The sequence below is a fragment of the Metopolophium dirhodum genome, chromosome 7, assembly GCF_019925205.1.
Source record: "Metopolophium dirhodum isolate CAU chromosome 7, ASM1992520v1, whole genome shotgun sequence".
NCBI lineage: Eukaryota > Metazoa > Arthropoda > Insecta > Hemiptera > Aphididae > Metopolophium > Metopolophium dirhodum.
In genome coordinates this window covers 28,761,232-28,776,968 of record NC_083566.1, presented here as the reverse complement: position 1 = coordinate 28,776,968, position 15,737 = coordinate 28,761,232, and the positions used below count along the sequence as shown (strand labels likewise).

The 15,737-nt window shown below is 30.0% G+C and overlaps 2 protein-coding genes across 6 annotated transcripts in view; one reads left to right on the top strand and one right to left on the bottom strand.

Moving 5' to 3' along the window:
- Window positions 1-2,491: 2,491 nt before the first annotated feature.
- On the bottom strand, window positions 2,492-6,104 carry LOC132949382 (another transcription unit protein). Of its 3 annotated transcripts, none has more exons than XM_061020241.1 (8): window positions 5,969-6,104; window positions 5,716-5,829; window positions 4,899-5,621; window positions 4,438-4,825; window positions 3,897-4,059; window positions 3,527-3,742; window positions 3,184-3,373; window positions 2,492-2,696 (listed from the first exon to the last, which is right to left on the bottom strand). In XM_061020241.1, exons 2-8 carry the CDS (start codon window positions 5,741-5,743, stop codon window positions 2,587-2,589), a joined length of 1,818 nt encoding a protein of 605 aa, XP_060876224.1. In that variant the 5' UTR covers window positions 5,744-5,829; window positions 5,969-6,104; the 3' UTR covers window positions 2,492-2,586. The 3 variants fall into 3 exon arrangements, with proteins under 3 accessions (XP_060876224.1, XP_060876227.1, XP_060876226.1); XM_061020244.1 differs by lacking the exon at window positions 5,969-6,104 and adding an exon at window positions 5,922-5,958; XM_061020243.1 differs by lacking the exon at window positions 5,969-6,104 and having other exon boundaries at window positions 5,716-5,903.
- A 237-nt stretch (window positions 6,105-6,341) lies between these two features.
- LOC132948682 (uncharacterized) overlaps window positions 6,342-15,737 on the top strand; it is a 35,199-nt gene continuing 25,803 nt past the window's right edge. For 2 of the 3 annotated variants that reach the window (XM_061019267.1, XM_061019268.1), the window contains exons 1-3: window positions 8,982-9,435; window positions 14,588-14,684; window positions 14,807-14,872. In XM_061019267.1, coding sequence (XP_060875250.1) covers window positions 9,367-9,435; window positions 14,588-14,684; window positions 14,807-14,872 — 232 coding nt within the window. In that variant the 5' untranslated portion in view covers window positions 8,982-9,366. Of the gene's footprint in view, window positions 6,569-8,981; window positions 9,436-14,587; window positions 14,685-14,806; window positions 14,873-15,737 lie in introns of those variants that run through there. The other variant, XM_061019269.1, reaches the window with a different exon arrangement.

The window sequence follows — 15,737 nt, the reverse complement described above, 5'->3', positions numbered from 1 at the left end:
CTTTATTTTAAAAGTATTTAAATATAAATACAAATACCTTTCAAAAGTATTCAAAATACTTAATTTTAAAATCAATAAATTAATAATTAATTATCAATTCAATGACTAGTCGACTATAACCACTACTACCCATGTCATGAAGTACCTACTATATTATTGAATAGTTTCTTTAATCAAGCCAACCAAACCCTCTTATGTATCTCTCCATATCTATTGTGATTATTGTAAAAATATTTTATGCAGATTGTACATATTAAAATAAATATGACAAAAAAAAAAAATTCAATAACATTAATACCAATATCTTATATTCAAATTATAAACTACTACCACAAAACCACCCATTAAATAAGGAGAAAGACTATTTAAAGATTCAAGATAAATTCCAATCCAACCAGTGGTGGTCAGTTTCTTGTATGCCATGGTAAAATATGGGAATGAGAAGCCGATAGGGGTTTCAGTGTTCAGTCACTCTGTTATCTGCTTGCATTTTGGCGAAACCTTATTTATAAATGATCAGAAGTTAGAACCATTTTAAAATAATATTTTAGAAACAAAATTTAAAATAGTACTTACATTCCAAATTATTAGTAATTGGAATTTGGAGTAGACCACGAGAATGAAAAAAAATTATTTAGTATTCTAATTTCTAGAATAAAAATACAAAAAAAAATTATTTTTGTATTTAAAATACATTGGTAAAAGTATTTAAATACAAGTATCCGAATAATTTAACAAGACTGGCTAATACCTATTATTATTATTATCGGATTATCCTAGAACATAATGATAACGCGACATGCCTGACTTTGAAGACAATGTTTGATTCATAACAAATATACCTATGCACTATAATAGCTGTCTAACCTGTTGGTTAAGTAATTAATTTTTCAATGATCTATTCTCAACAACTACATTAGACATTTATAGACTAGTAATATATGTAATTTATTATACCATATCTAAATTACCTAATTAACAGAATCAATATTCATTCTTCTTTATTAAACATTCAACAATGTAAGACGTAAGTATATATAATATATCATAATATTACATCATCATTCATTGTCTAAATTTTGCTTTTCACAATCACCAGATAAACCTAGGCTTTGGAACTCCTTGGTCATTATATAGTTATATAAAAATGAAATTTCAATATAATATTATGGAATTAAATGTTGGTAAATAGAAAAATATTTAGAGTAGGTAACTACCTCAATTATACCAATGATTTGAAATTAATATATACTAAAAAATATAATTAGAATAATTTACTAGAAATTTTAAATTAAATACTAAGAAATTACTTTTAACACTGTGAATATAGTAAGGTTCATAGTTCGTACAATTGTCTATTGATTGTAAATATTTATAATAAATGAATTATTGTAAAAAATATAATGAACATACAACATATTAAGTTGTAATTGGACAATGAACTTAATATACATATACAATAAACACATAATTACGTTTTAGAACTGGAGTCTGGAATTTTTGTTTTTTTCTACTTTATTTTCACAAGAATCATATTACCTATTATAAAATCTTGTATGCTAGTAAATTAAAAATGTTAAAAATGTGTATAATTTAAAACAAATAAAATTAAAATTGTATAGATGAAAGAGAAAGTAGTCTATTGTATAATAAAAAATAACATTGTTTATAAGACATTATGTAGATAATTTAAAATATCTAAAATATAATTTATTGGTATGTTTGGTAATAATAATTCTAAGCGTTTTAGAAACACTACTTACTCACATGTCTATGGTTTGATTGTATTACTTTTTATTTAAATAATTGAAACTGATTACAATATTTTAGACTAACTATAATCCATTCCAAAAAAAGAAGAAAGTAGTTCTGTACATTATTTTTTCTTTCCATTGGTCACTATCCTATGCTGTTATGTGGAAGATGTGCGCTGTCTGATAAAAATCAGTCACTGCATGGTGTTTTCTCTTTTTTTTTCTGTATTTGTTCATTGATACGGCCTCAAGGTCTTCGTCAATGCTTATAACAATTTGGTAGTAGGGAGATTATGTGATCTATTTATCTATGTATAATTCACATAGATATGTGCATGATACTACCAGTCTCCAAGAGGAGACTTGTCCAAGACCGCAGTCTTCACTCTCAGTGGATTGGGACCTAGTTGGAAACCTGACGACGCAATCGGACAACAGCGCAAATAAATGGTGATCGCATAGAACCACACAAATTTTTTTTGCACTTTGCTATGAATTGAACCGATGACTGCGTGACCACTTCGCCACTCAGGCCTTGTTTCCTCTTTTGGAAAGAAATATAGTGTAGGTAAATTAATATATATCAACAAATTATGTTTTTTTTTAAATTTTAAACATCAATAATTTGAAAAATATTACTGGTTTTTAAATATTTTGTGTATTACCAGCGTATATTGTTGTTTGTAAAATCAATAAGACTTATTTCTAATTTCATTACCATATAAAATATGATGAACTAATAGTAATTTTATATATTACATTTATTGTTTACACATATCAATCAATATGTTTAACAGTCAAAAATTTTATAAAATTAATTTATTTACAAAAATTATAAATCATCATCTTCTTCAGAATCTGACACTATTCTGGATTGTCTTTTCTTTTTTGTGTCCATGTCTGAACTATCATCTTCAGATGAATATATATTACTTTTATCTACTGTAAAAAAAAATTATATATATATATATATTAATAATAAATAAAAATAGACTAGTATACATATTTTAATTGTTTAACAATAAATTATTAGTAAAAATATTATCTAATTTTTATTAAGTAAGTATGAAAGTTAAAAGGACATTACACCCACAAGCGTTGTTTCTGTTTTACAAACGCGTAGCATGGCAAATTGCACGTCCTGAATAATTTATTTAACTTTGTTTTAATTAAAATTGGAACAAATAGTTCTATTCTTAAATTTAGAAATAAGAAAATATAACAAAACCCTATGAGGTTCACTATAACAATATTCTCACTTCTAAATTTGAAAATAGGTCAATTCGCTCCAATATTAATCATAACAGAGTTAAATGGATTATTCAGAACGTACAGTGTGCCATGTTTTACTTGTTTATAAGACGGAGACAGCGCAAACGGGTGTAGTCTTCTTAACAGTATAAATTGAGTAATTTATGAGAAAACTCACTTTTAGACACGGATTTTTTGTTAAATTTGTTTTTGATAGCAGACAGGGATATAGCATTTTCATCATCAGATCCATCTTCTCTTTCAGGTTCTAAATACGAGGAACTGAGATTACTATTCGCTCCACGTTCTCTAGCTCTTTTCACTTTTGTTTCTTTGCGCATTGATTGACGTAACTTTTCTTCTTCTCTCTACAATAGGAATTAAAAAGATTAATTATGTTATACTATTTTAATATCAATGATAATTTAGTTGTTGATAAAAGTTAAAAGAATATTTATATTTATGTTTTTAATAATTTTTATAAATGTAATATAATTAATATATTATATAATGATACTAACTTTAATTTTTTCATATCTATTAGCATCAGGATCAGCTCCAACTTGAGACAATACTTTTATGCCAGAAGATTTTTGTGATCTGTCAGCTAAAGACAAAGTGATTTTACGATGGGTGAATGATTCTGTAGAGTGAGGTCTGAATGACAATTTTGTACGAAATACTGCTTGACCTTGTAAACCAGTTCCTTGGCGAATAAATAAATGATTATGGTCACCCTATAAATATTATTTCACTATTAATGAACAATACATCATATTGAAAGAATAATATTTTTTTTTAACTTGTACATGTACAAAATTATGAACAGTTAAAATTAACTAATTATTTTTTTATAAAAAATATTTAATTAAATAAATAAAATAAAATTACCACCAGAGGCTGTTTGTAAACGTCAAAAATTTCTGAACCCAAATGTAATGACATACTACCATCGGACCATTTAATTACTCTAGTATTGCTTTCTTTTACTACATTTCCATCTTTGTCAAAAACTTCACGCCATCTTATAGTATTCTCCACTTTCAATTTTACTCTAAAAAATATATTATACTAAAATAATTAGTAATTACACTAGATTTAACAAATAAATAATATATTAACACATTTGGTGGTTGACACAACACATTGCACCTGAGTACCTGACATCAGCTCTAATTGAGTTTTACATTGTTTACAAATTGCTGGAATAGTTTTATTATGATTTATGACGTTAATTAATACACAAAATACTTTGGTGTAGCCAATTTATAAATAATAAGGTTTTATACAAATTTTTTTAATAAAAGAATTCAAACTAAAATTTGCCAACTACCTACCATCAATTTTATACTGCACTAAATATTTTAAATTAAATTAGATTTAACAAATAAACAAATAATAGATGATTACAAAGATGTTTGTAACTACATACCTTGCTCGACCTTCTTCGTCTAAAGTTTCTTCTTCATCAATCTCATCTTCATATGTTTCTCTATCATATGGTCTAGTTTCAACAGACAAAAAGTTGGGCAATTTCACAAAATGTAAATCATTTCCAAGATCTACAGATATTTTTGGTATCTCAACAGCTATCCGTCTTTCTGGAATTGGCTCTTCCACTTCTTTTTCCTTTTCTTCTATTTTCTCGTTATCATTATTATCATCATCATCATCATCCCCGCCACCACCACTTTTATTGTCATCATTATCACTTTTATCCCGATCCATGTCATCGTCACTCATTGCTCTGGGTGTCTTGGGTTGGTCTTCATCGGAACTTATATCATCAGCTTCGCCAAATAAATCATTTTTTTTAGGAGCTGTAATAGATTACTTAGTATAAAATAAATGGCAAAAAATATTATTCAATTTATCGACTTATTATAAACTTACATTTTTCTGAAGCTTCTGAGCCACTTTTTTTTAATATTTCTTCTTTATCAGATGATTCATTGCCAGATACACTAGAATTTTTTCTAATTGGTTGTCGTTTTTTCCTACCAATCACAGAACCATCACTATCATCAGAATCACCTTGTTGATTTTTTGTGACTTCCGGAGACGATGAGCGTGATTTTTTTGATGCAACACTTTTTGGACTTGCAGAACTTGATTTTGATTTGTTACTTTTAGATGAAGCTCTACTACGATTTGTAGAACGGCTTGCATGGGATGAGTTACTTTTGCCACTCGCCACCGACTGATTAGATATTACTGAGCCAGCAGGAGTTGCTGAACGACCCGATACTGCAGATACAGCTGATACTGCAGATACAACTGATGCTGCACTAGAAGCCCTACTATTTGGTGAGGGGGATCGAGATACAGCTGGGGATTTTGAAGGGCTTTTGGATGGGGATGCTGAACGTCCTGAACCAGATGGACTCCTAGAACGAGACCTAGATGCACGGGAAGCAGGTGAAGCTAGAGACACAGGAGATGCACGAGACGAAGGAGATACTGGTGATATAGGGGATACAGGAGAAGCTGGTGATCCTGGTGAACCTGGTTCAGATCCCGATGGAGAATTAGCTCGAACTGGAGAAGCAGATCTGGACGATTGATTGCTGCTGTTTGCTGACGAAGAACTCGACACAGATTCCGAGTCACTGGCATCTAGACAGTCAAAATCAAACAAAGCGGTTAAAGATCAATGAATCAACTGTTATACAAACAGTTTTAAACTATTATAATTAATGCTTTGCCTTACCGTTGTTACTCTCGTTGAAGTTAACCATTCTGACCGGTTTCGGGAACTTGGGAAACTAATAACTATGGAGAACCGGACAGCTTCAAACACTCGACTGATCAACAGTTTCTAGTTCTGGAACAAAAGTCATGTTTAATCAAAACATTTTTCAGAGAATTAGTAAAAGTTTTAGAGCGACGAACAATAACATGAAACTCGCGACTCACATGTCACAACACAATACACACATTATAACCAGTATATTATTACCTACCCATTATTTTTATTTTGTTAATTTGTCAATGTTTTCGATTGACGCTTAGCTTGATTTGTTTTCGTTGTCATTATCACGCGTAACGCCGAAAAGATAAGACGCGCATTGTTGCAACTGCGTTTCTCGAACGGGAGGACGTCACAAAACGTGTCGATTTCTTGATGTGGCTTCCTAGAAATTCGCTAAATTAGACCGGTTTAAGACTCTGCACTGGGAAGATAAACAAGGGGTATCGCACTTACACCTGAAAATATGGTTTTCTGATATACTTCCAGAGAGTAGCACGTTAGCGCTTACGTCGTATTAATATTTTGTTCCATGGAAAATTAAATTAATTTTAAATCCTAAATGGCAAATATGGCCAAGTCAGTTTAGGTTTATATTTGTAATTTCGTTTTAACTTTTAAATTAATAATTTTTATTATCTAATTTACTGCACTCCCGAAAACCTTAAGTCCATACATCAAAATTGTTTTTCTGTGTTTTTACTTGTCTGTATAATTTTAGCCGGATAGTGTGTACTGTACTACTGTGTAGGTACAGTTACATTATAATTATTGGTACTATACTGCTGTTTCATCAATTACCACCAACTACCAAGTAAGCATCTACCTATTTATTACTTTGTAGTTTTTACTCACTTATAAGGCACCTACCTACCTATTTAATTGTATAAAATATAAAACTACGTTCGATCAGCTCTATTACATTATACTTTGGGTACATGGATTACACCGTAATTTTTGACTACAAATGTCTTAATAATAATAATAATAATAATGATACAAATGAACATATCATTGAAAATTTGACACATCAATTGGTAAACCTCACTATTAAATTTGAAGGCTTGATTGAAGTATAAAATTAAGCATATGTATAATTATACTTATATTATTAGTTGAAAGAGCGTTGTTGGGGGAAAAACTTTAAACCTTTATATCTTAGAAATGTACATATAGATACTCTACCTTATTCTATAACATTATTTACTATTTTTAAATGTACCACGCATTGTCGGAATAATCTAATCGACTGTATGTTGCGGTTAGCTAATTTTCATTATCATAGTTTAATATATATTGTGTACTAATTTCAATTTCAGCATAGTATCTAATAAATGTGTGGTTATTGGATGTGTAAATGCTGCAAAGCGAAAGTATACATTTCCAATAATTGATCTTGACTACAACATTTGGGTAGAGAGAACCGGAAATGTTAAGCTTCAAAATTTTTGAATTTTAATTTTAACACCTATAAGGTTTGTCAATTTAACACAAGATTCTTAATAAGTTTTTATTACTGGAAATAACAAAATTTATTTAGTTTAATTCCAAATATATTTTTTATGAGTGATTGAAGTTCAAATTTTTACCATACATCTAACATTCAAATTTTAAATAACGTATATTTATCATCTTATATACCCAGACAGCATTTTGAAATGATAACATTATAATAATATTATAATCACGAATAATATTATTATAATGTTATAATAATATTTTTAGTCAAACATTTGCTGTCTGGGTAGGTATACCATTTCGTTAATTCGTGATTATTAAAAGGAATTTATCTTAAAACCTAAAACATTCCTCTATATAACTTAAATTATCTATGCACAAAAGCACAATGACATTTTCAAAATATTTAGGTACATTTAAGCTATTTATAGGCTTTTGAAATTTTCGAATTTTAATTTTGTATGTGTTAATAAATATTTTCGAGCTCAGTCAAACTGCTCTTAAATAACATGATATTCCACATAAGTTTCTCTAGTAGAAATTTAAAAATGATAATTTTTATAACTTTAAACAAGTTAAAAATTTTACAAAATTCATCAAATGCATGCAAGAAAATTTGAAAACTATTTTGCTGTTAGAAATAGGGATGCTTACGTATTATGTTGTCTGCAGTTTGTATATAAGACCGTTTAAATAAAAATAATTTCAGTATACCTAGGTATTTATTTAATTTTTTAAACAAATATTTATATACCAAATACCTAATACAGGGTCTTATAATCTGATGTAGTAATGGGTAATGTACTAATGTGTATACACCTATTATTGAGATTATGTTTTTTGTTATTTATTATTGTCTATTTCTATCGACTATAGGCTTTTACTACACCTACGCACAACAAAAATTACCAGAATATTATTTTCAAGTATTCAACAAAACATATTTATACAAATTGAACCGACATAATATTTATGTACCTACGTTGTTTGTTGTGCCGATGTGAAGTACAAACTCGCGTACGCCTGTCTATTAAATACGTCTTAAGGGGACGTTACAGTGACATTTGTTGTATCTGTCTTATAAGTGCGTAACATACCAAGTAGCAACTGTTACGCTCAGCTGAACATATTTTGGTTTGACTTTATTTGAGAGTCACGTATAATTATATGTTTAAATTAATATAAAATAAATTCAAACATCGACGACTGAAGTATATCGTTTGTTCGTATTATTACTGTCCATATTGTTAAATTGTGTAACATGTATTATTATTTATTACCGATTTAAAACTTATTATAGGGGTTGATTTTCTCAAAAATACATTTTAGGTAAATGCCAACTCCCCCCCACTCGAAAAAAAAAATTAAAAAAAAATTGTGGCACTTACGGCCTACGGGTATGATAACAAGCACAACAACGACAATATTAAAATCTATACTAAAATTATAGGAATTACAATATAATGCGTATCTGGTAAAATACACATTTTCTGAGTTCCGCGGCTTGTTGGGTGTTAGCTGCAGGTTTCCGTGTTATGCAGGTGACGATAGAAAAAAACTAACCTACTCTCACTCTCCTCATCTCTCGCAGGAACTTCGGTCTTATAGCGAAATGAGTAAATAGAACTCTGCGCTATATAATATATATATATAGTCGGTGCTCGCCATCATTGGTCGAAGGCTGGACGCCTCTCCTGGCATACGGTCCCGCCCCCCGCCAGGACCGGCGTTTCGCCGAGGACTTGCGTGCTTAGGTCGTAGGAAAACGCCGCACGCCAACGAACGTCAGTATCACCCACCGGGCCACGCGCGTTTTTCGCCGCCACCGTCGAATTTCGGTCCGTTTGTCGTCGTCGTTTCAATACCTCCATATGACAATATCTGCACGTCTTCTATATGTGACGATAACAATAATAATCGTATTGCATGAGATTACGATTAGATTTTTCAATTCTAGTCGCGTGGCATCGGTATCATTTTGCTCGGAAAGTTTAAACCGAAAACCGCGGTGCACCTGAGACGACTATCTGTCTGCAGCGTAGCTTTCGTTTCGAACGTTGTATTATATTTTTATACACCTTCCAATTATAGTCATCAACTAAACGTAGATATTATAATTTTTTTATTTACTTTTATTGTTTATTCGAATAAATTATGATCAATAGCCCGCGTGAACAACAGGTGCAGGACGAACCGGTAGATCATCCGAAGATACTATCGTCTGTAAGTACCTCGCATACTATATTATATTCAATCCGATAACTTCATGATAATATTACAATATTGTCGAACCAATAGGTTGATTTTTCATGAGAGTTATACAATTACATTTTTTTTTGTTGCAATTTTTGTGTATACAATATTATATTAAACCATAGTGATTCACATATTGCGCCTATCGACTATACTCTGTACATATGGCTATTAAAGTAAAATATGTAAACGGGATTTATTTTTAAGTGTATACACTCATTATTTCGATAAGTTATAGCTTTTTTGATATATTATAATTTACTTATGGTTATAATTTATAAGTTTTTTCTTTTTTGAATAACAACATACTTGTTTATGTGTCGAAGTATATCATGTAGGTACTCAGAAAAATATTCCGATGACTCAATATATTATTTTGGTACCTATATAATTACAATAAAGGTTATAAGTCGAAGCTAAATGTAGCAATATAAATTAATAAAAATCGCACATATCTATTTAAAGTTTTTATAGGAACCTAGTTAAAGTATTTCGATTCAATGCATAAGAGTACCTCATAAACCCGTTAACTCATATTGAATAAATAATAATAGTGTAAAAAGTACAAATTAGTACATTGATAAAAATGCACAAAATCGTTAAACGGATTAACATTTTTAATTATAATTAGGTATAGTTTTCAAGTGCCTAAAATGGTATAATAATCTAGTATTTACGTAATTCTACGTATGTAGGTACGCATATTGCAATATACCTACATCTGTGTGTTGTATTTATCGTATTTTTAAATTTTTAAAACAAATACAAATTTATTGATGTTAAAAAATGTGTTTTATCGTGCATTATATAACATTGTATTCATCACCTGTAAGTATCTAGTATTATAAAAAAGGTAATAGACACAACTGTCATAATTGACACTATCAATATAGTGTGAGCTGTGAGGAATTTATATCAGATATCTATTATTTAGATACTGTCAAAGTAAATCTTAATGGTACCTATATAACCTACGTCATATGGCTATCTATAATTGTATAATATACTCGTATAGGTACCAACAGGCTACATTATTATTTGCAATTCGTCAGTGAATTTTAAAATACTATTTGATATGTATAATATAGAACGACGAATCTTAAAAAATTGTGCTTTTATATTTATATATAGTAGGTAGAGTTTTGTTAAGAAATAACCCATCAGGCGTATTTGTTTAAATTTATAAATATCTATAAAATAGATACGGTTTTTAATCTCGTAAGCAATTATCATTATACGCAGTGGTGTATACCGTATACGATATACTTAAGTTTTATATTGGAGGGAGATTAGTGGAAACCCCTATTCTGTATATACACGAAAATAAAGCGTTTCAAGGTACCTATTTATAAAGCCGTAGAAAAAAAAGTTTATTGTAGGTGTATATAGTGCATGAAATAATAATTTTAGGTGACACTCATTCTCCATGTCTAAATCCACTACCATACCATACCTAAAGGTATAACAATATATACTAACTATTATATAATATTATAATTATGTATGCTTGATATTAACTACGATAAATCTTTCGTATTTTCGTTCAGAAGAATCAACTTTCCATTAAAATTTAAAGGTATAAGATATTATTGTCCAGGGTCCAGCGTAGGATTTTGTTTTAATAACATAGTTGTGATTAGAAATTTACAATTTTAAAATGCTCATAACTTGCTTCATTTTCATATACAAGTATATAAAAAAAACCTATGTGGGGATATAACTTACAACCTATCTGTAGATAGTATTTTTATATTTAAATTGAAATGTATCTTATTTGTCTGAGTGGTATGAAAAATGGCCAGTCAAAATAAACCAAAATAAATCTATACACACAATGTTCACACTCAAACAAGGGTCAAGGAATATGCCCAAACATTTTCCTAAATAACGCATTTCCCAATCCCTACATCCAACACAGTTAGATACTTGGGCTTAAACCTTGATAAAAGCCTGACATGGAATAAACACCTTCGAACCAAAAGACTAACTTTAAATAATCGTATTCGTGTATGCTCAGACCTCTCTTAATTAGAAATAAATGCTCCACTCTTAACACCAAACTATTCATTTATAAATCTCTACTCAAACCTATCTGGACGTATGGACTTCAATTATGGGGTCCAGCAAATAAAATTTAACATATCATAATATAATTTAAACTTCCAAAATATATCACTCCGACGACTATCCAATGTTTCACCCTATATATCTTTAATTTAACTCTTCTTAATGACTATTCGATATCGAACAATAGAAGAGGAAGCACATACCTACCTTTTACACACGCTTCCATAAACGACTCCAAACTCATCCTAATCCTGTCATAAAAGATCTTTCCATCCTTACACTCCCAGGAAATTCTAACCGCAGGTTACAAAGGAAGTGGTGCCGTGACGGCGTGACCTTTTATAAAACTTTAATATCTAACGCCCAAAAAAAAATATTTAAAAAAAAAACTCATAACTTTCCAAGAGTCACTAAATGGCTACTTTAATCATACTTTTCATGTCATATACTACGCTCATCATATAAAATTACTGTGCTTATTTATATAATAAAAAAAAAATCTTTAAATTTGATGATGTGTCTTTATTTATTTATTTATTTATTTATTCACTTTATTAAAACAAGTATAATAACAGAGTGAGTGGATTTTTCTGAACAAACATATTTGGTATGTTATGTGCTAGTAAGACACTAAGTAGGTACCTAAGACTAGTAAGACGGAAATAAACCGATAAAACATAATATAATTGATGTATGGTTTACTCTTAAATTAGAGATTCATTTTACCATTATTGTTGAATATAAAATATAGGTACCTATATGCATATTTTATATTATCAAAATATAAACTTAAATTACTTGAATATCGGCTAACTGCAGCCAAGTAATACGTATAGGTAACAAAAATTAGAGATACTTTTAGAGGTATTGTTAGTGTTATTGGTACAATTTATAAACTACATTGCGTTTTATATAATACAACATATTATTATGATACTGTAAAAAAAATATATTATTATAATTTATAGTTACGTAAAAAATCAAGTGCAGAAAAAATATTGTTATTTTTTTAGTTGTGCTTATAAGGGAACACAAAACATTTAGTTACGTCGCTGGGAGTGGGGTAACCATACAAATTTCTCCGGGTGCAGAATCTGATGATATATTGTGCCTGTATTATACTAAATATTTAATGTGCAACGATTGAACGATCGCATATTTAGTATTTCGTATAAGTCATTTTCATTATCGACGCCTATCTCAGCACCCCTTATATCTATTTCGTCATCGTGGTTTATTATAAACCCGTAAATTGTGTTCGTTATATAAAAAAAAACACTGTATTATAACATATTACCATGTTTATATAGTGCCGTAGTACGTTGATGAAGAGGGCGCATCAGTAAAATCAGTTGCCTCTTGTCTCTGTCATACATGGTGTGATCAATTTCCAAGTCCAGTTTGGTGGATGCGCATGCTTAAAATAAAAGTTTCTAAAAGTACCTATACCTATATGGCTATATATTATAATCAAAATGATCGAGAACACACGTGTTTTTTTTTTCAAACAGTTGATATGATTCAGTGTCATAAATAATTTTCTATATTTTCAAAATGTATAAAAAGATGTCAAAACACGGCTGAAATCGATTTCAGCAATTCAGCCACACTTTTTCAACCATGTTTTCATGTGATCACAATATTGTAGGGAATATATGAAGGGTGGTTTTCGCTATAATATAATATTATATATAATAATGCACGCATATATTATAATGTGCCTACATACATATAAGACAGAGATTATACAACCGATTTTACTGTTACACCCTTTATAGACGTAGGTTTAAATGAGTGCGAGTACGACTGTCACATCACACGGGAGAGAGAAAATAATTATGGTACAGGATATCTAATTTGACTAAAACGAAATAAAATCGACCGAGACGTTAAAAACGAAAATAAAAGGTTTTAAAAAATATTTCAAATGCTACGCAAATCCGAAGACAGCGGAAATGCACCGTGGAAACAGTTTCCCGCCTAACCGCCGACCCCATACCGTCCCGCGACGACTGAGTTGTTATTAGTTACTATATTATTATACGACGCGCTTGCGAGACCAAATGAATACCGACGCACAGACGAGGAGGAAGGACAGTCGGGAAAAATAAATGACTTTTCAAAAGCCAAATCGTATAGCGCAAACCGAATTAGAAGACGTCGCCATCGTAGTTGGAAGATCGCTCGCTCCAAAGACATACAGCGCCCATACGACTTGCACACTCATACACACACAGTCTCACCGCTAATGCGATTTTGCCACATCGCGGTTTCCCAGTCATTTGCGTTCATTTCCGGACGGCGCGCGCTATGGTGTTTCCGGTATTCGCGGGCTGCATCGCGTCATTTCGAATCACGTTTATTCATAATTTTTGCGATAAAATTTAATTCGTCAACGCTAAATATCGGTATATTGTGGAAACAGTTGGCTAAAATGACACTGCTGGTTTAGCACCGAATGTATTCTCGTTTGATTTCAGCCAAAGTAAAAGAAGAACCCAAGTGTGGACTATTTGTGCAAAATTTGTATCTAAAAATATTTAATTCTCAAAATGTTGTAGATACACAGTATGTTAATACAGTCCAATATATAACCAAACCGATAAAATAGAATATTATAAGAATTTCGTACAAATATGTTTGTGTATTCAACTACCTTACGGGAGTAGGATTTTGTTAAATCATATAATATTATATACCTATAGGTACCTATTATACATATGTGACATGTTTCGTGAAAATAAACTAATTTAATGATGAGTAGCCGAGTAGTACTTATACATTATAATATTATGCTCCCGCACCACTTTAAACTAATTTATATTAATTAATAAATCTTCATGGGACATACGCTTTATACTTTATATATAGTTTATTTGTATCCTAGTAATTAGCAAACATAAATATAATAATTATAATAAGGTACAATAATAAACTAGAGAAAGGGATTAATATACCTAGACAATAATCGCGTTTTATAAGTATAAGTGGTGCGGGCATGGTGCTTGTATATAATTTATACAAATAAATAATATTGCCTATGTTTTTTTTTCAGTTCAACAACCGAAATCCGTCATATACGGAAGTAATCGAAAACAGTGAAATAGAAATCGATAAGAGAAACGGAATATATGACGTCCCCCAACAAACGGGTAAGGGTTGGTAATATTAATTGAGATATATCATATTATTTCATAACCTTGTAGTCTTGTACTCTTGTAGATTGAAATATTTTAGATTAACACGTTTCAAATATAATATGTTTATTACACAGAAAACGTATACGTGCATTTGTCGAGTAAACCAATTAGCCAAATGATAGAAAACTGGAATCCAGAAGGTAAGAATATGGACATCACTAATATTTTATACCTATACCTACCTACTGTTATTACTTATTATCAGTAGGTATCTATATAAAGACGCATAACATATTATTGATATTGACGGCTTCAGCAGTGTCTCAATAAGTCTTGTATAGTTGTATTATAATATACAATATAAAAACATAATATATTATATATAACATAATAAATACCTAATAAATAATAATGAATAGGTGAAATTAAAATGTGTAAGACGTAAGTACTTTTTTCGTCAGTGAACATAGATACTATATGTCTATATATTATATACTATACTTTTTCACGTTTCAATTAGTAATAAAAGGGTGGGGTTCCCTCGATAGTCGATATCATGTATCATTGGTATCTTATATACCTATTATTGTGTTGACACAAATATTCTTTTAGTGGAAACTTATCTTGTCTACGGTGGACAATAAGTATGTATCTATATATGTATCGATCAAGCGTGGTAGACAAACTCTGACACGTGCTCGATCAAATTCGTTTACCCACTTAACGCATAAGAGTTAAGACTTTACGACTATCTTGTACCTACTACACTGCGAAGAACACGATATTATATAATAATAATTTTAGGATCGTGACTTACAGCTAAACGAAATTTGGAAAATATCGTTTGTGCAAAATTTAATTCGCAATTTAAATTGGGTACTTTACTATAAATTTAATAATTGTAAATATACACCTCGCTTAGGAAATTTGGTTCTTTGCAGGTGGTTCTGGATAGGTGGTCCTTAATTTGAACTTTTTTTTACGTAAACAATAAAAATAAAAATATTTTAGCCAAATTAAAAATATACACCAATAATAATGGATCGTAAATTTATTAAAAGTATG